The following is a 19293-nucleotide window of genomic DNA, read 5'->3' on the forward strand; positions in this document are numbered from 1 at the left end:
TCTTACCTGTTAATTGTTCTTTAAGTATGAATTAGTTTTGATTCTAATAGATTTTTTTTTACTTTTCTACAATTTATTTTATTTGATGTGTCCACAATTTTCATGTTTTAAGTAATTTTATTTATTTAATTAATTAATCAATCTTAATTAAGTTTTTTTAATGGCAATTGAATGTAATTTTTACACATTTTAATGTTAGTTTCATATTTGTACTTCCCAATTACTATAGTAGGATACAATTTGTAGTTGTAGATTTTATTTGATTAGATTTTAAAAATTTTAGCTGTTAATTTTTTTTTATACGGATTAGTTTTGATTCTAATAGATTTTTTTTTACTTTTCTACAATTTATTCTATTTAATGTATCCCTGATTTTCGTTTTTTAATTAATTATACATATTTAATTAATTTATTAATCTTAATTAAGTTTTTCTAATGGCAATTAAATGTAATTTTTTACACATTTAAGGTTAGTTTCATATTTGTACTTCTCAATTAATATAGTAGGATTAATTCACATACTACAAAGAAATGAAAAGGTTGGGAATCGATAAGAATACAATATACATACAACTCATGGTGATGGTGATGGCATTGTGGGGGCTTTTAGTTGTAAAGTTATGACTCAAAACACGCTTTGTTTATTTTTTGTTTATATTTATTTAATTATATAATGTATTAATGATGGATCGTCATGTGCTTCGTATCCCTGGCCTCCTTCGACTCTCCTCCATTATTACATCTTTTTATTTCATCTCATTTTTTTCATTATTTATTGTTATTAAAAGTTCATACAACCTTCACATCTGTATATGTATTTACGAATCCAAACTGTGCATAGGTTTTAGACATTTTAAAGCTATAGGGGCACGACTCCCCCCTATATTTTGCATACCTAGAACGCTCATTCTGATTCTTATTTGTTTTTACGTGCCTAACTACGTACTATTGTGATTTGTGAAACTCAATACAACAAATCAATACCGTTGAATGGACACAGTAGACAGAATTGTAATTTCTTAGGTCAAGTGTGAATGTGTAGAATTTTGGTGAATTACAATAAACGCATACAAATGTATGTGTGTGTAGTTTAATTTAGTGATTTTTTTTTTATTCTACGATGCAACAATGTTGTAGAAACAAAGTGATGATATTGGTTCAATTTTAATTCATTCACGTTAGTGCTTACTTTCAACGTCTTTTTAGAGATCCAGAGTCGTAATATCTTTTATGAACTATTTTTGTTTTGTTATATTTATTGAATATATAATACTCGTAAGATAAAAAAATTTATACCACACAAAAAAAACTAATGACGCATTCCAGTGATATGGATGGTTTTTGAGTAGTTATTGAAGAGATTAATAACATTATACAATAGGAAAATTTCACTTGAATGTCCTAATTCTTTTCGACTTATGGGGGGAGGTATATGAATAGGGGTTTATAAATATGTTTGGTCTTGTCATTTTTAACGTATCACTTTTATTTGTTTGAACTTATGCAAATAATGTAGTTTAATCCGTAAACAGGTAGAATCGGGTGGTTTGATTCGAAATGCACACACTTGTCAAAAAGAAGTCTATTATATATTCCCTCCCTTCTAAAATATAAGATGTTTTGAGCAAAACACGCAGATTAAAAAATGACCACTTGAAAAAAGTTTAACCAATTACAAACAAGTCTACATAATATAAAGTATTAAATTAATCTAAAAGTTACATAGAAACTTGAAAACATTCTATATTATGAAACAAAAATTGTTTTAAACATCCTATATTATGAAACGGAAGGAGTAGTATTCTTTACAACAAAAAATGCACTAAACCCAAACTTACACAACTAAAATATCTATGGGGCCGACCATAATAATATTTTGTCTTTGATCACATCAGTTCCTAAAAGTCGCATCAGACTCACATGCAATCGAATTCTTCCTCTCCTCGCGGCTTCTTTAATCATATCACAAAAATATGGAATAGTACTTTATATCATTTTGTTCCTTTATAGGTTGGTCCCAAATAGACTTATTAATAAGTATCTAAATAGACTTATCAATAGAGATCTACTAAGAGGCACCAAAGTATATTAGAAAACCATAATATCGGGCTTCTCATATATAGCCCAATTATTTAAGATAGTGATCCAAAACATCTCGTACCACATTCTCCGGAAGATAAAAAGTAGCGGTTTACCATCGAAGGAAGGGTAGGAAACAAACAATGACTAATGACGAGAATGCTCAAAGACCATTACCATTACGTCAAAGGTTTGGATGTACTCCACAGCTAAGGCTAAGGAACACTTTTTTTTTTTTTTGCTCAACAACAACTTTTCCATTCACCAATGATTAAACAGTGTCTACATTCACAATGGGTCTTAACCAACTAGGCACAATAGCGTACAACTTAGGATCAAGGGTAGGCTAAGGAACACTTATGAGTACTGATGATGAGATCAATAGGACTGGACAAATAAACAACAAAACACGAAAAAGAAAACACATCGAAACAAAACCAACCAAAATTTACTTGCCTGGACGAGGTCAACTCGTGATCAAGAAGACGAGTGGCCTAGGCTACTGACCTCACGTCATTATTTGTGGCAGGGGGTTTGCGTTCGCACAGCCCCTTAAATAAATTAAAAAAAAACCAACCAAAATTTTGACTATAGTCCCGAAAAATAAAATGATTTTACTAGTTAATGACATGAAAACCGAAACCAACTCAAACCCAAACAAAGAACCCATGGTTTATATTATTAAAATTGCATTTTTAAATTATATGTATTATAAAAATCAGTTGAAATCGTAATGCCTACTGTATAAATTCATATTCATTACTAATTTGAAATTTTCTTGTTATTGAACTATCGTACCTATAGTAAAACTAAACTGACTCCAACTCAAAAATCAAATCAATTCAAACAGAATTTGTGTTTAACAAAAGAAAACAAAACATATTTTAATAAAATAAAAACCACAAACAAACCAAACCACAAATCACATCGACTCTTCTAGACTCTACGTGTTCAAAAGGAAGATCCAAACAATAAAAATGGAATTCGTAGATTTCCTAAATATATTATAAGAAATTTGAAAGCAATATTCAGGAAATTTCTTCAAAATTGATACTCACCCTAACAAGCAGCGATTTACCACACAAGAAATAACAATGAATAATAGACTCCAACATAATGCCAAAAGCTCAAAAGCAAACAGACAGATAGATTGTATCATGGCGTACGATCCAATCCAGCAAAGAAGATTCTGTCCCAATCAAAAGTTGGATCAAATATTCCCTTAGGAAAAGCCAGATAAGTTTAAGCTTTCCACAGTCATAAGAGTCAAATACCACAAGATGACAAAATCAGTGACAAGTAGAAACAGAAGTCAACAATAAGTATAATAGGTAGATATAAAGCTGATACTAAATAACCAATACCACACACGAAAAGTTGAAACACATGAATCCTAGTGAAAATAAGGAAAAGGGGGAAAATATAGCAGTCAAGTGATATTATCCCTAAACACTGGCCTAAAAAACACATAGCAATAGCAAATGAGGTTCAATATCACAAACACAAAGCATAACCATAGTTTTAGTTTTTGGTTCATAATCTAAGAAAGTTTACAATCTCAAATCTGAGTCAAGTCAATGGCAAGACCTAGATGCCTCAATCATCATCTTCCTCCTGCAAAGCAAAAAAATCCAAGAGAACACAATGTCATACATCATAATACATGTAAAACATACCAAAACAATAGTAGTTAAAAAGTCTCAGTAAAAAACCTCTTCGCTCCCTGCTTCATCCACTTCAGACTTGTCATCCTCTTCACCTCTATTGGTTCCACTAGCCTAAACAATATTCACACAATAATAAAACTACTTAGCAACTATAAGAAACAACAGTCTCTCCCCAAAGTGAAAGCTATCAATGACAAATTCATACCAGTTTCATGTTGTACTGTTGCATAGTCTTGAGATACTCAGTCTTCCTGCTCTCAGCCTTGGCGACATAAGGAGCTTTATCCTGTAATACAGATTCAAACAGCCACAAAGTTTTGAATACAGATCCACAAAAACCTAATTATACAAATCAAGCATTAGAATAGCCACAACTACTCACTTCCTCAGTCATAGACTTCCATCTAGCTCCAGCCGCCTTACCAACCTAATATACGCACGAAAACTAGGTTTGAGATTACAGATCTGAGAAAATTTCCAGAAATCACGGAGAAATGTACTTACAGTAGCGACGGATTTGTTATTGGGATTCGCAGTGTTGAACTCTTTTCGGAAATCCTCACTTAGATCAACAACAAAGAATCAGTTGAGAAAATTTGATAAAATTCAAATCAATTCGAAAAAATTCAAAAATCGGAAGGAGGAGATTCGTGAGATTACTTACAGGAATACGAAGAAAGCACTTGGAGGTCTCTTAGGCTGATTTGGATCCTTCTTAGTCTTCTTCCCAGGCTTCCTACCTCTGGTTTTGAGTCTACGAAATAAAATAAAAAACGAGAAAATCAGAAATCTGAAGATCTGGATCTCAGATGTAACAGAGGAAACGAGGAAGAGTTTGAGAAGATGAAAAAAAAACCTCTGATCAGTGCTCGTCGATTCAGCTTTGGATTCGCCGCCTTTCATCTGCGATGGAAGAGAAACAAAAAAACGAAGAAGAATCGTTAGTAAGAGAATCGGATTGACTCGGGACTGAGTTTGGGCGAAACGGTAGGAGCGAGTTTTTTTTTTTTTTTACCTTTAGGGTTCTTTTTTTTTTGTTTGACGAAGAGAGAAGAGAGAGCGTATGACTAGTGTTGAGTAATAGGGTTTTTGTTTTTATTTGCTGGGGGCTTTTATGATGATAAAATATTACTATATTTTTAATTTTTTAATGTAAAAAGAGATTGAAAATTTTGCACAGTGGCGGGATTTTTTTCGTGGAAGAGCGGAAATAATTTGACACGTAAGGGGGAGAAGGAAGAGCAACGGACGGGAATAATGGATTGGTGCTCTCTTCGAATCTTGACCGTTCATATTACACGTGTACTTGAGTTTTGCAGATCTCATCCCTTTTAAGTACATTTATAAAGCTTTGTTTGACCAAAAAAGATTTTAAAAAACAATCTTAAAATGATTTGCTTAAATATGTAATATGGTAATTTTAAAGCTTAAAAACTAACAATTCACATTAGTTCCAAATTATATAAAATTTGGAGGTATTTTTAAAAAAATCAGTTATTTTTACAAAAATATATCCTACTATATTAATTGGGAAGTACAAATATAAAATTAACCTTAAAATGGGTAAAAAATTACATTCAATTGCCACTAGAAAATTTTAATTAAGCTTAATTAATTAATTAATTAAATATAATTAATTTTTTTTAAAAAAAAACACTCACAGATAAAATATAAAAAAATTTAGAAAAATATATTTTCTCTCTCTAATAAATTATGGACGAATTACTAAATATTTTTTTTTAAATAAATAAACCAATCAGAATTTTAAAAACTAAGATTTTATATCCAAATATACAATATAATTTGTTTTTAATAACTAAATTTCGAAAATTTTGTTAAAATTTCAAAATATGATTCTCCTATCATCTTTATTTTATTTTATTTACAAATTGTTTGGAATTTTTATATAATATTTATGATTAATAAAGTACAGAATTTTTTCTGCATTTGTTGTGATTTGAATTTTTAAAAAACGAAAATATATTAATTAATCTATGAAAAATGTATGTTTTAATTTCTACATTGGCGGGATGGTAAAACTAAATTTATATAGATAATAAATTAATAATTTTTATTTGCTCACAATTATAATATTAAAATTACTACTTTATATTTCACAAAATAATGAATCAAATACAAGAAACAAACAATATAAAACTGTAATATAAGTTAATAAAAAAATAGACTAATAGATTTACAGAACAATTAAAAATAAATATTATCTCAAAAAAAAATATTTTTAAAAATATGTAACAATAAATTTTATTATTATATTAGAAATTTTTAAAAAAATGTTGATCCGTGCTTAAAGCACGGGGTATCTCCTAGTTAGTAGAACAATTTTAATTGACAAAAGCTTGACTGTTACCGGTTTTCTCCAATCGATTATGGCCAAAAGCTGAATTGTAAATTTGTGCAAATAAAGAAAAAGTTAAAAATAAATGGGTATTCCAAACATTTTGAGATTAGAACTAAAAATGTAGAATCATATATGAGCAAGAGACTTTTTTTCTTTTTTTATAGTGGCACTAGATTTATAACCCGCGCGTTGTTAGGGATTATAATTTTTTTATTATTATTAATACGAATTGTTGAATATAATTATAACATTTTTCAATATTTTCACAATTAATTAGTTTTTAACCATATTTTCCGGTATACACTCGTCATTTCTTGCATATACTCTCTTTTCACATTCTATTATTTTACTTATAGTATATCGATTATGAAGACATATCATAACTATTTTTCATCTTCCAATATTTTTTTTTTTTTATTGGTTGAGTGATCATCACTTACTAACGTAGACGTAAAAAAAGTCTTAGAGAATGTACCCACCATTTGTCATGAAGTTTCTTTGAGAGTATTGTAATACATATAAATTTTGCTTCCTAGTAATGAATCTCATTATTGGACTCGTTTCTATCCATAAGCATTATATTATAACATCAAATATTACATTTTTATCTTAATTGTTTGATAAAAAAAATTATGTTTACATATATAACTTTTTCTACTTTGAAATATGTATAGTCTACTATGCTTCTATATAGCGTTCTTTTATTTTGGTTCTACTAAATCTACAACCTCATAAGATTATTCTAACTTTTAAATATGTGTATTTATCCAAAAATAATTCTTTTAAAATTTTAATTAAAATTCTACAATCTACAATCTACAATCTGTCACTACTATTATAATTGTTTCTTTCTTACAAATACCTTTCTCAATTTTTTCTTAGTATTTTTCACTATTTTTTTTGGGTGTGTGATGTTCAGAATAAGTTTTCTCTAATAAGTTTTAGGGAAATTACCTAGAATATTACATAAAAGTAGGTTTATTACTAGACTAACACGTTGAGATTTTCGACTTACTAGAATAACAAATAAAAGTTTGTAAATTACTTCTATACCAAGCTCTTCTGGGATTGGACCGAAGAAGAAGTTGTTAGAGAGTATCAACATCTCTAGCTTCTCGCCTCTGCATAAATCCATGAGGATAAGTCCGGTGAGGTGGTTGTAAGAGACATCAAGCTTTTTCAGATTCCCGTTCCGGCCAAGATTCGTCCCTGCGTCTGATATGATTCGGGGCATTGTCACAGAGTGTGGGGTTGATTTCGATGAGGTTGGTTCCTCAGAACGTGGATTTATCTTTTTTTTTTTTTTTGTGGGAACAAAATGCGACCTAGGATTATTGATTTATTAGCTGTTTGTTTTCTTAGGATTCTTCAGCTATGCTTATTGATCATACTAGCTTCTCCGTCTTTGATGTTGACGGCAACCACACCTTGATTGCTGCCGACGATTTAGTGAAATCTGATGTCATCTTAGGAAAAGCCAAAATCGAGGTACCTTCCTTGCTTTCTAGCTGAGTTGTGTCGCTAATGCTCACAATTGTCTCTGATGGTTTTGGATTTAAGATAATGTTTGAAAATTTGGGGTTTTGGGGGTTTCTGATTAGTGAGAACTAAGTTCATTTTTGTGTTTGGTTTATGAATTACAGGCTCCCGTTCTCTTCAGAGGAGTTGCACATTCGTTGAACCCTACCAACAGTCTGGTAAGTTGAAGGAATGAAGAAGATACCTGTTTGTTCCATTGAGTAGATTTACAATATTAATGTTTCTTATGAATAGCTATGCCTTGATGTGGGAAATAAATTGTGCTAATCTATGCCTCGTACTCTATTACTAGGTTTTCAAAGTTCTTTCAGCCTCTCCCTCAGCTTATTCTGCTAACCCAAGCTCGAAGTTGTCTAGTCCTCCTCAGCTCACTGGGTCTGCAATTTCGCTAGTCTCGGTCATGCAGGTTTGTCTCTCTTCTTCTACCAGATATATGTACCCCTGGATAATTCGATGTTCTTGTGAAGCCTGAACTATCATGTTTTTTGGCTGCTGTTAGCGCTCTTCTTCTGAACAGTATTTTTATTCACTGCCTTGAGCTCTCATTCTCATATTTTGATATTTGTAACTGCAGGCTAGGAACAATGCTAGGGTTGTGATCTCAGGCTCTTTGCAGTTGTTTAGTGATAGGTGAGCAAATGTTCGATGGTATTCCTCCAACTAATTTTATGCCTATGGATGTTTCTGATTCATAGTTTGGTTTGCACGAGACATGTTAATCAGATCTGGTGTCCAGAAAGCAGGGAGTCAGAATCAGTAAGTAGACACATAGTTCGTCAAGTGAAACTTGTAGTTCGAATGATACGTAACTACACAGATTTAAGGATTCTTTTGTCAAAGATACTATGATAGATGTCACAATACGTTTTGAAATAACATTAACTGATCTTATTCAACACTTTTCCAGATACGAAAAATCTGGCAATGAACAGTTTGTGACTAAACTTAGCAAATGGGTCTTCCACGAAAGAGGCCATTTGAAGGTATATACTTGTCTTGCTCTCTCCTTTAAACCTTCAAATCTGCAGATGTTAATTGCTTACACTCCTTTACATAATCAGATGATAGCTTGTTTGTTCAATTAGTCACCTCTGTTACTTTCATTAGTATGTTCTTCACCTATCTTCTTTGTCCCAGGCTGGTATTCTTGTACACCATAGGGTTGGAGAAACAGATGAGCCAGCGATATACAAGATAAAGGATGACCTGGTATGGCTTTAGATATACAAGATAAGTTGTGTGCTTAATCCTCTCTCTCTTTCTCTCTTTCTCTCTTTCTTCTTCTTCAAAAACTCTCTCTTTCAGATTTCAAGAAACCCTTAAAATCCTCTCTCTGTCTCTTTCTGTTTGTTTGTTTTCTTGTTTCCTTCTCCCTCTCTCTCTCTCTCTTTCTTTCTTTGTCTGCTTTCCCAGGTTTTTTCTTTTGCTCTCTCTCTGCTCTGCGTTCTTGACTCTCAAAAGACTCTCTCTTTTGTGTTGATTTTGGATTCTTAGGGCTCTTTCTTTTTGTGTTTCTGTTGTTGTTGTTGTTGTTGTTGTTGTCTGTCTCTGATGATTACTGAACTTGAGATGGGGAAAGGTGAGAGTGAGCTTGAGCTTGGTCTTGGGCTGAGTCTCGGCGGTGGAACGGCGGCCAAGATTGCTGGTAAATCAGGTGGTGGCGCGTGGGGAGAGCGTGGTAGGCTTTTGACTGCTAAGGATTTTCCTTCTGTTGGCTCTAAACGTGCTGCTGACTCTGCTTCTCATGCTGGTTCATCTCCTCCTCGTTCAAGGTTCGTTTTTTTTCAACTAAATCAAGTGTTTGATGTGAAATTGTTATTCTTCTCGGAACAGAGTTTGTTTAGGAGTTTCTTAAAGACTCTTTAGTGTGTTTAGCTGTTGTTAAAGAGCTCTAGCTCAATCATTCAGAAAGATTTAGTGTATTCTTGATGTAGGAACAAGGGCTCTGTTTTTGGAATTAGGAATCTTGATTAGCTGAATCTGTTCTTGGTTGTTCTTGAATTTGGATATAGGAACAAGTCCTGACTGATATGTTTGCTTTGTTTGTAGCAGTCAAGTTGTGGGATGGCCTCCTATTGGGTCACATAGGATGAACAGTTTGGTTAATAACCAAGCTACAAAGTCGGCAAGAGAAGAAGAAGAAGCTGGTAAGAAGAAAGTGAATGATGATCATCAGCCTAAAGATGTGACAAAGAAAGTGAATGGGAAAGTGCAACTTGGGTTTATTAAGGTGAACATGGATGGAGTTGCTATTGGAAGAAAAGTTGATTTGAATGCTCATTCTTCTTACGAGAATTTGGCCCAAACACTAGAAGATATGTTCTTTCGCACTAATCCGGGCACTATCGGGTTAACTGGTCAGTTCACTAAACCGTTGAGGCTTTTGGATGGATCGTCTGAGTTTGTACTTACTTATGAAGATAAGGAAGGAGACTGGATGCTTGTTGGCGATGTTCCTTGGAGGTAGTAGAATGTTTTATTATCTCTTCTATCTGATAAATGTGTTTCAATGATCTAAAATGTTTTCGTCATCTTTTTAGAATGTTCATCACCTCGGTGAAAAGGCTTAGAGTGATGAAAACCTCTGAAGCTAATGGACTCGGTATGTAAACTATTTTGTCTTGATGTCTCTTATTGTTTGTTGAAAAGATGGGATGAAAAGGTTGGATTGACTGAAACATGTTAATATATGCAGCTGCAAGACATCAAGAACCGAAAGAGAGACAACGAAACCAGCAGGCTTAGAGCTCTTTTTCGACAATACGCTGTTACAGGTTTTATATTTTGGGTTTTTTTTGCAAGTCTAGTAGTATACTTATGAAGCAAGACATAAGGGAGAAGAAGCATAAGCTAGATTGATCTTTATATCCAGTTTGTGTATTTATCTTGGTTCTTCTAATGGTTTTTTTCCTTTTCTGTGGTTGTCTTTAGGTTTCTTTTTTTTGGGCTGTCTTTTTTTTTTTTAATTTGCGGTTGCGATTAAACCAGCAGGCTTTTTTTTTTTTCCAAAAAGTTCATCTTATATATGAGCTTATACTGTTACATTCATCAGAGAAGAAACCAAGTTGGAGAGTCAAGTTATTACAACAAGCTTGGAAACACAGCAGATTTAAACTACAACATAACTGCTAAAATAAGGTAGATGCTAGTGAAGTAAGTCTGTCTTCATCACTCTCTCATTAAGACCATCAAAACAATGTAATTCATTGCAGCCGGTCTTAAAGCATACTTCATAAGTAAAGAGGAATGACAGAACCTTACATCTCACCACATCATCTTCAAAAAACAGTCATCAAAGGTCTTCATGAATTTCTTCCACGACCTTTACCTTCATCAAAATAACCATAGCCAAGGCACCAAGAGGTGAACCAAACACCATTGTCAACATAAAAAAAACTAAAGCAAGACACATCTTACAAAAGGATTAAACCAAAAAGAAGAATCTCAGAAATAAAGGCTATTAGTTCCTGAGATTCCTGACTTGTTAATCATTTTCCTTAGAGGTTTATGGTAAAACCGGATAGAACCTCAGTCCTGGATCCTTTCTGCATTGACGTGTGTTCCTATCAGTCTCCATGTGCACCTGTTTCCCTTTTTTCCTCTTTGAGCTCTCACCAATTTCATAATTTTCTTTTGGATTTCCAGTTTTAGAAAACAGAGAATCTGATGAGATTTTGATGGAGGCTGAACTTGAAGACGGGAAACATTGGAGAGGGTTAGCAGCTAAAAACTCCTCAAGATTCGGCGCTGGAGAAGCAGGTCTCGGCGGCTGAGAGATAGGGGAATAGGAAGAGATTGCGGAGCTCTGATCTGATTTAATGTCTCCATTACAGCTGTTGTGAACGGATAACACTTCTTCTTCCTGACCAGGAGCCAGAGGAACATCGAGGTAATCATCATCAAAAGCCGGAGGAGCAAGATACGGACAGTGAGCCAAGTCGTGATTGAAGCAACAACAGTTGGTGCATACTTTTTTGAGTTTTTCATACTCAAAACCTATCATGGCTCTTTCTCCAGTTTCAAATCTGACCTTTCTCTGATTTGAACCCACAGGTCAATAGATGTAAGGAAATCCTCTCCAGGAAAGTCTTCCCACCTTTGAAGAGCAACAAACCATTTTTCAAACACCCAGGGTCCCCTTCTGAGAACAGAGGCTAAGTCACTCTCTGAACTAAACCTGAATTGAACATAACTATCATCCAGAATTCGACCGTGCACCCTGTCGTAAAGCTCCCATTGAGCAGGTAGGGCAGTTAAGACACGCCCACGGTCTTGGAGAGTAGGGTTAAGCAGACGCCCAATAAGGCTGCGTCTATTCCTTGCCAGAGCACTATCATAAGCTGAACTAGGAATAAACAGTTCCGGATCATCACGACCAAGAACCATATATTGAAGATCATTCCAAAGTTCATCAGCCATGATAGATAAATAAAAAACGAGAGAAAGGGTAACTACTAAGGAAAGAGAAGCGAGAGAGGGTGGTAATATATATGGGTGACTAAGAGGGAATAAGTTAAAATAGGACTAGAAAATATGAGATAAGGAGAGAAGAAGGTCAAAGAAGATAAGACTTTTTTGTGGGAACTGAGTCAAAACTTCTAAGGAAGGAAGAGAAAAGATTAAGAAACCAAGATAATCACCGCTTTAGAATCAAAAAGTCTTCTAGATTTGTTTTTTTCTGAAAGTCAGAATATAAACCATTCTAACGATGAAAAACAAAAAAATTTTACTATTAACACTAGATAAGAGAAATAATATAAGAAATTTCTGGAAGAAGAGCAAAAGGAAAATACTAATGCAAAGAATTAAAAATCATGCTTTGCTCATGATCAAAAAAACCTTTCAACCACATAGGCTTACCAGAAGCTACGTAAGAAGATAATCTCAAGTCCAGAGTGACACTTTTTGCAATCATCATAGCTCCCGAATTGCTTTTTAAAGGTTCAAAGCTAAGAAACCAAAATGGTTTCCCTTTACTATATAAGATGAGGGGAGAGATGAAGCTTACAATTGATGGCCAATGACTTGGGTCATGTATAGCTTGAATAATTTCGAAAGTAGACGCGGCAAAAGTCACATTCGCGAAATGCAAGCTTGTCATACTCTCTAAAGCCCACTCCCAACTCTTGATTTTAGCTTCAAAGACAGAATTGACAGAGGCAAAGGATCTTCTACTATGCATGAGTACATTACCTGTAGGATCTCTTACTACCCAAGAAGCTCCAGATAATGAAAACTTTTTGGACCATGAAAAGCCAATGTTACATTTCACTTCATCATGTAAAGGGGGAAGCCATCTTTCGTCCTGGTTTGAAGGGTCAATCTCGTGGCAGCGGTTTAGAGTCTGCGCTGCACTCCATTCCGAAGAAGCCTCCCATGCTTTTTGGACAACATCAAGTGGTGAAAAACAGACTCCTTGAAAGAGTAAGGAATTCCTGTTTTTCCACAATTGCCACAGAATCCAAGAAAAAGATGAACTAGGTTCTGCAACAAAGTTCCCTTGACTCTTTAAACTCAATACGTGATGCATATTTTCAAAAATTGAGTTGCCAAAACCCAAGAACGGAGATGGAGTATTGGAAAGAGCCCAAACTTGTCTTGCGAAAGGACAGAGGAACAAAATGTGGTTGATAGATTCTATCTCTGCACCACATATCATACAACCATCAAAAATTCTCATTGCTCTAGTCCTAAGTCTTTCTGTAACAGCAAGAGCTCCAAGTAAAGCTTTCCAGAGAAATATTCTAATTTTTGGAGATGTAGCCACCTCCCAACAAGCTCTTAAGACTGGATTTCTAGAAGGGCAGGCACATGCAATCTGCAGACTTTCCTTTTTTCTCACTTTAAACATCAAATTGTAACCAGAGCTCACTGAGTAAATTCCATTCCTTGTTTCCCCCCAGCAGAAAGAGTCTCTATAACCTAACCTAGATTTTATAGCTTTAATGCTTTTTATCTCAGAATGATGAAAAAGAGCACTTAAGAGATGATCATCCCATTTTCCGGATTGCTGATTGAAAAGATCAGACACTTTAAGTTCAATATTCATCAGAGAATGAATACCAACAGGTCTTGTAGGGCTACCATCATATAACCACTTATCAACCCAAACAAGAGTGTCTTTACCATTTCCAATAACCCGGCGAAGATTATTTGAAAGAAGTTCTTTACCAAAAAGAATACTCCTCCACCCAAAAGAAGGGCTTCTTCCAAATGAGGCATCAAGAAAGTCAGTATAAGGAAAATATCTGCTTTTTAAGAATTTGGAGAAGAGACAATTTGTATCATGTAAAAGCCTCCAAGCTTGTTTTGCTAGCATCGCTTGATTAAAAATTTCCAAATCTTTAAAACCAAAACCACCATCTACCTTTGGTATAGTCATCTTCTCATAGCTTAGCCAATGGATTTTTTTTTTTCTTGATTATTATTCCACCAGTAATCCATCATGACAGAAATCAGATTCTTGATAGTATACTTAGGCAATTTGTAGCAGGACATTGCATAAACTGGTAAAGCCAAAGCAATAGACTTTAGAAGAGTTTCTTTACCTCCTTGAGAAAGATTCTTGGCATACCAACCAGTTAATTTAGACTGGAGTCTCTCCTTGATAAAACCTAGAAGCTGTTTTTTGGAGCCACTCAAACATTCAGGAAGACCAAGATATCTACCCTCCCCACCTTCTAAGCTAATCCCTGTTTTGTTCTTTATCCAATTCCAATCTTGAATCTCTGACTTTGATCCAAATGTAATTGCTGATTTTTGCCTATTTATCATTTGACCCGATATCTTTTCATAGTTCTGAAGGCAATTCAACATTTCAGCACATTGAATCCTATTGGCTTTACAAATGAAGAGGCTATCGTCTGCAAAAAGCAAGTGATTGATGGCTGGACCAGAATGATGAAACTGAATCCCAGAAATTTTATCCTCACTTGCCGCTTGATTGAACAAGTGAATCAGCGCCTCAGTACACAACACAAAAAGAAAAGGCGATAAAGGATCACCCTGTCTAATGCCCCTAGCCGGTTTGATCAAACCATAGGATTCTCCATTGATTACCACTGCATAGCTAACTGAAGAAACACAAGCCATAACCCAAGAGATCCAACGTTCATTAAATCCAAGAGCGATAAGCATATCCTTCAAAAAAATCCATTCTACTCTATCATATGCTTTTGACATGTCAGTTTTAATCAACATAAACTCTTGAGATATCCTTGGATGTGTGTGAAGACTATGAACAATTTCATGAGCTATCAAGATATTGTCTGAAATCCATCTTTCTGAAACAAATGCTGCTTGAGTAGGAGAGACAATGGATGGTAGATGTCTTTTCAGCCTAAGCACAAGGATTTTTGAAACAATCTTGTAGATCACTGAGCATAAACTAATAGGTCTAAGATCTGACATACGTTTTGGATCTGGGATTTTCGGAATGAGACAAAGAAGAGTGTGATTCCAATCCTCAGGGAGATTACCAGTAGCAACCAGCAGGCTTAGAGCTCTTTTTTTCAACAATATGCTCTTTATTTCTTTTTACTACACTGTAAATATTTGAAGCGCTTATCTAATAGTATCGTCTTAAGGGTTTTTTGTTTATGAGTTTGCTCTTGTTTTTGATCCGAGAAACTATGTCATTTGTGGATACTTTATCCTCCTCAAATATTACAATCATGAGCATTTAGATCAAATATGTTTTCAGAAACAAATAACAAAGTTATGGTGTAAATAATATTGTGTTTACAACTCAAAAACGTTCCTTACCTCCTAAAGTAATGGATTACACTAATCTGTTAACGAACGTTGTCACTTACATGCCTTTGGTGGTGAAATTCTTGGTGGTCTTGATCTTTAATGCTCTTCCTCAAACGGTGGAGATGCAGAACTGCAGATTTTTTTTCCTATGTTTGTGCTTTGTGAGATGCTCAAGTAGTTGAGCTGGCGGGCTAACTTGCGAGTAAAGAAAGTGTGTACGCATATTAATGGTCTGACCGTCTGACCCATAAAACACTTTGACCATAATACTTAGAATAGTTTTTTAAATATTATGACAGAGACGAAGGACAGAGATTTGTTTGGTTGTAATTAATGGAATTTTAGGGTGAATGTGAGGTCATATGTATAACAAGATCACTTAGGTAGAAAATTTCAGTATAACTTGAACTATTTGGTGCAACTGTAGTAGAATTATTAAAAAAAATTTCAATATGGATCATGTGAAAACGAATAAAAAATAGATTTTGGCGGTGGAATATTCATTTAAAATCATCACACTGTGGTAAAATGAACCAAAGACAACATGATATTAGAAAAAAGTTATTTGGTATACACATAATTATACATAGTTATCCAGTTGTACTCTCATATCCATAGTTGAACTTTGCATTTTTTTCGTATTTCCAGTTGGACTATAATATAAATTATTAATTAGCAGTTGGCCACAAGATTTATCAGTATTAATTAGCATATACAATGTTTTCATAACACAATGTTCATAAAAACTTGGGTTTCACCTCTTTTGCTTCATTTGAGGTGATCACTTACTAAGTCTTCCTTATACTATAAAGAGTGTTTTATGTGAAAACGATAGTATATATTAGAAAGTGATAAATTCTTGTATTGTTGATTAAACATGGTTCTTTAATAGTTCAATATGTTTTAGAAATTCTTATAAACCTTAATTATCATTTTCATATTTTAAATATAAATGCAAATCTAAATATATATTTAGTTGTACCTAGTTGAACTGAGTATTATATATTTATGTTATCTAAATATTACCCTCTATAGTTAAAATGTAATTTTGTATGGTTATTGTTCATTACCTCTCGAAAATATGATAAATAAACAATTACGAATTACATAGGTTGTTCTAGTAACATCTCTTACTTTTTCTAGTAACATCTCTTACTTGTTCCATTTCCGGTGAACAACAACGACAATTTTAGCTAGGGTTATAGAAGAAGATATGTTGAAGATGACTACAAAATTACAATAATATCGTTCATTAAAACGGATTTATGGACCTACACTAAGAAAAAGAACGTTATGTACGTACTCTATCTCAAGAACATTATGTACGTATGCGTTCATATGTACGTACACGTTTATATGTACGTACACGTTCGATTTTAGGTTTAATGAACCCGAAATTACCAGAATATCCTCGTCTTCTACCTCTAACATACGACTGAAAACCCTAATTTTCCCTGCCTCACTTTATTTTTTTACGACTTATGTCTATTTTTTTGGTTTCACTTGTGGGTTTTTTATTCAACTATTATAGATTTTCATCTCAACATCTGATTTCTAAATTAAAAACCTATAAAAAGTGAGTTATATAGATTTTCGAACAAATATCTAGCTCTTCCATGGATGAACCCAGAGGAAAGATTAACGAAACAGAGTAGGAAAAAGACGTCTGCTACAAACGTTATTACATGAACACCATAGATCGGAAGAACAGCAAACGTGTTTAGATCTATCTCCAATAAGTCTATCGCAACGCTAGACTGTCTTTGACAGCTCAAACAAATTCGTGTTATTCTGGTAAGACTTTACAGCTGTCAAAAATGCTTACTAAATCTACCACGGACAAGAAACCTACCATCACACTCCGAAAACTATTTCAAAAAAACAAACAAGTATACCAAAAATATCTGTAAGGAGAGAAGGCTGTCGCAAAAATCTGTCGCAACAGGCCATTAGTCTACCATAAATATCTTCCCACCCTTTTACGTTTGCCGCTACACGCGCTAAAAACAAAAGTCTATCATCAAAGGGAAATTCCTCTACCAACTTAATCTACCGAATCGATTTCATGTACGTCCACCGATAAGTGTACCAACACTACAACTAAGTGTACCATCTACAATGACCGATAAGTGTACCAAGACTACAACTAAGTGTATCAAAAATATCTGACGTACACCTTTAATCAGTCCACGTGTATAAATCTACCATCAAAAGATCGGTAGACTTAGTCCCAACTTCCAATGTTTTTTTTTTTTTTTTCTAATGGCATTAGCCGTAATTACGTTTTTTCTCAACACTAGTTTCAGGGGTAGTATAGGTACAATGTGTTAGTCTAGTCATTACAAACAATTGTATGTTGCTTTTGTAATAAGGAAGCTTTTATGCAATATTCTAGTAACTCACCCTAAGTTTTATTTCAAGTAACCTTATACATTTCTCTTAAATATATACATTATTTTAATTTTTGAGCACTTGATTAATATTTTCTCCTTTTTTGATATACCTTTTAGAGCAAATTTAACCATTTTCAATTTTGAAAACGATAAATAATATAGATCACTCAAACTATTTTAATTATTTATATTATTTTGATTTCTAAATAATAATATAAACCAAATCCTTCTGGTTCTAATTGAATACTAACAAACATAGTCTCAAGTTTTAAATACATATACATATATTATTAATTATATTATACTATAATTGAAAAAAAAAATATACACTAACTTTTAGTCGATAACATGAATTTATAATTTAACACCAAGAATTGAATAACATTTTGACTTAAAAACCCTTTAAATTTTTGTGTGTTTTTTAAAAAAAAACTCTTATTTTTTTTACCTAATAATTGTAACTCTTTAAAGTAATTATTGTTCCAATAAATATATGATAGATTTATTTTCCCCTTTTTCTAGTTTTTTACAAATGTTTACACAATTATTATATGTTATGATAGAAATATTTAATTTTATATTTATGTAATATCTATTCATATTTTATTTTGATATTTTCTGGGTTGTAATTTTTTTTTCGTTTTTGGTTTAAATTTTAGTTTAAGTTATATAATAATTAAAATATTACAGAAATGAGTGAATTAATTGATGCATTAAATTTAGATTTTATGGTACTTTGATAATGTGAATTAATTAATTTGTTAAAATTGAAAATAAGAAGTGATGAAGTGAAGGAAAGAGAAGAGAGAAAAGCCAACTTCATATATATATAAAAATTAGTTGTTTTTGGCATTTTTCTTTAAACGCTTTAAATTTGGCATATTTTTTAAAACGTTTTAAATTTGTCATTCCTTATATCTCAAAACAGAATTTTACACATTATATTTGATTTTATTTGGTTCCATTCTTTTCTAGGATATAGTATTTGCTATTAAGTAGTATATATTTTGTGAAACCATTTTCCCAAATGTCTAGTTTTAACTTTTGAGTGACAAAATATGAAAAATCTAAAAAACTGAAGCACATGGCAAATTCAAAAATTGTTGAGCCAAAAATAGCATATTCAGTAATAATCTAAAAATGAATAATATATGGAAGTTGCAAACAAACAAACAGAAGTGGAGATTCACACAACAAGACTAATGAGTATGGTGATTACAAACGACATATAACATGTTTACACAATGAATACGAAAGATGATTTTGTCTATATATCTTTGAGATTGATTGGGTTTTTGATTTATGCTAACCTTGTCTCTGATAACCTTGTTTTTATAAGAGAATTTTTATGTGTTTGTCGTGAGTGAGTCATCTTTAAGATTCTTGATTTGCATTAATCAGTCTCCTTCATCCAATTCTTACATTTACATCGAAATGTATTTGGCTTGGAACATGGTTTTTAATTAAATTGCAAATGAGGAGGTGATCTTGTGTCCATTTC

At 33.0% G+C, this 19293-nt stretch overlaps 2 protein-coding genes, 1 long non-coding RNA gene and 1 pseudogene across 12 annotated transcripts; 3 read left to right on the top strand and 1 right to left on the bottom strand.

Annotated features, from left to right (window-relative positions):
- Nucleotides 1–2527: 2527 nt before the first annotated feature.
- Nucleotides 2528–2634, top strand: LOC147927254 (U1 spliceosomal RNA; annotated as a pseudogene).
- A 920-nt stretch (nt 2635–3554) lies between these two features.
- On the bottom strand, nt 3555–4970 carry LOC104747578 (high mobility group B protein 4). Its single transcript, XM_010469229.3, has 8 exons — nt 4762–4970; nt 4603–4649; nt 4411–4500; nt 4251–4308; nt 4129–4173; nt 3952–4032; nt 3792–3857; nt 3555–3693 (listed from the first exon to the last, which is right to left on the bottom strand). Exons 2-8 carry the CDS (start codon nt 4647–4649, stop codon nt 3676–3678), a joined length of 405 nt encoding a protein of 134 aa, XP_010467531.1. The 5' UTR covers nt 4762–4970; the 3' UTR covers nt 3555–3675.
- Nucleotides 4971–6999: 2029 nt separating this feature from the next.
- Nucleotides 7000–10731, top strand: LOC147927255 (auxin-responsive protein IAA13-like). 10 transcript variants are annotated; one of them, XM_087487650.1, is made up of 12 exons: nt 7105–7370; nt 7468–7593; nt 7749–7802; nt 7937–8050; nt 8219–8274; nt 8368–8400; nt 8552–8627; nt 8782–8853; nt 9214–9416; nt 9697–10107; nt 10185–10246; nt 10340–10731. In XM_087487650.1, exons 1-12 carry the CDS (start codon nt 7326–7328, stop codon nt 10387–10389), a joined length of 1302 nt encoding a protein of 433 aa, XP_087343776.1. In that variant the 5' UTR covers nt 7105–7325; the 3' UTR covers nt 10390–10731. The 10 variants fall into 10 exon arrangements, 6 of the variants coding, with proteins under 6 accessions (XP_087343776.1, XP_087343775.1, XP_087343777.1 ...); XR_015581749.1 differs by having other exon boundaries at nt 7127–7370; nt 9224–9416; XR_015581750.1 differs by having other exon boundaries at nt 7149–7370; nt 9224–9416; nt 9694–10107.
- Nucleotides 10732–11289: 558 nt separating this feature from the next.
- On the top strand, nt 11290–12307 carry LOC147927256 (uncharacterized). Its single transcript, XR_015581753.1, has 2 exons — nt 11290–11606; nt 11698–12307. It is a non-coding gene; the product is annotated as an uncharacterized LOC147927256 (long non-coding RNA).
- The last annotated feature ends 6986 nt before the right edge of the window (nt 12308–19293 follow it).

The sequence above is a fragment of the Camelina sativa genome, chromosome 15 (assembly GCF_030686135.1).
Source record: "Camelina sativa cultivar CO46 ecotype springtype chromosome 15, ASM3068613v1".
Classification (NCBI taxonomy): Eukaryota; Viridiplantae; Streptophyta; class Magnoliopsida; order Brassicales; family Brassicaceae; genus Camelina; species Camelina sativa.

Coding starts and splice junctions, on each gene's coding strand:
- LOC147927255 (XM_087487649.1), top strand. CDS start 7,326: ATGATTCGGGGCATTGTCACAGAGTGTGGGGTTGATTTCGATGAG. Junction 8,051..8,218: donor CGCTAGTCTCGGTCATGCAG/GTTTGTCTCTCT, acceptor TTGTAACTGCAG/GCTAGGAACAATGCTAGGGT. Junction 9,417..9,693: donor TCATCTCCTCCTCGTTCAAG/GTTCGTTTTTTT, acceptor CTTTGTTTGTAG/CAGTCAAGTTGTGGGATGGC.
- LOC104747578 (XM_010469229.3), bottom strand. CDS start 4,649: ATGAAAGGCGGCGAATCCAAAGCTGAATCGACGAGCACTGATCAGAG. Junction 4,501..4,602: donor TCGACGAGCACTGATCAGAG/GTTTTTTTTTCA, acceptor TTTATTTCGTAG/ACTCAAAACCAGAGGTAGGA. Junction 4,033..4,128: donor GGAAGTCTATGACTGAGGAA/GTGAGTAGTTGT, acceptor TCTGTATTACAG/GATAAAGCTCCTTATGTCGC.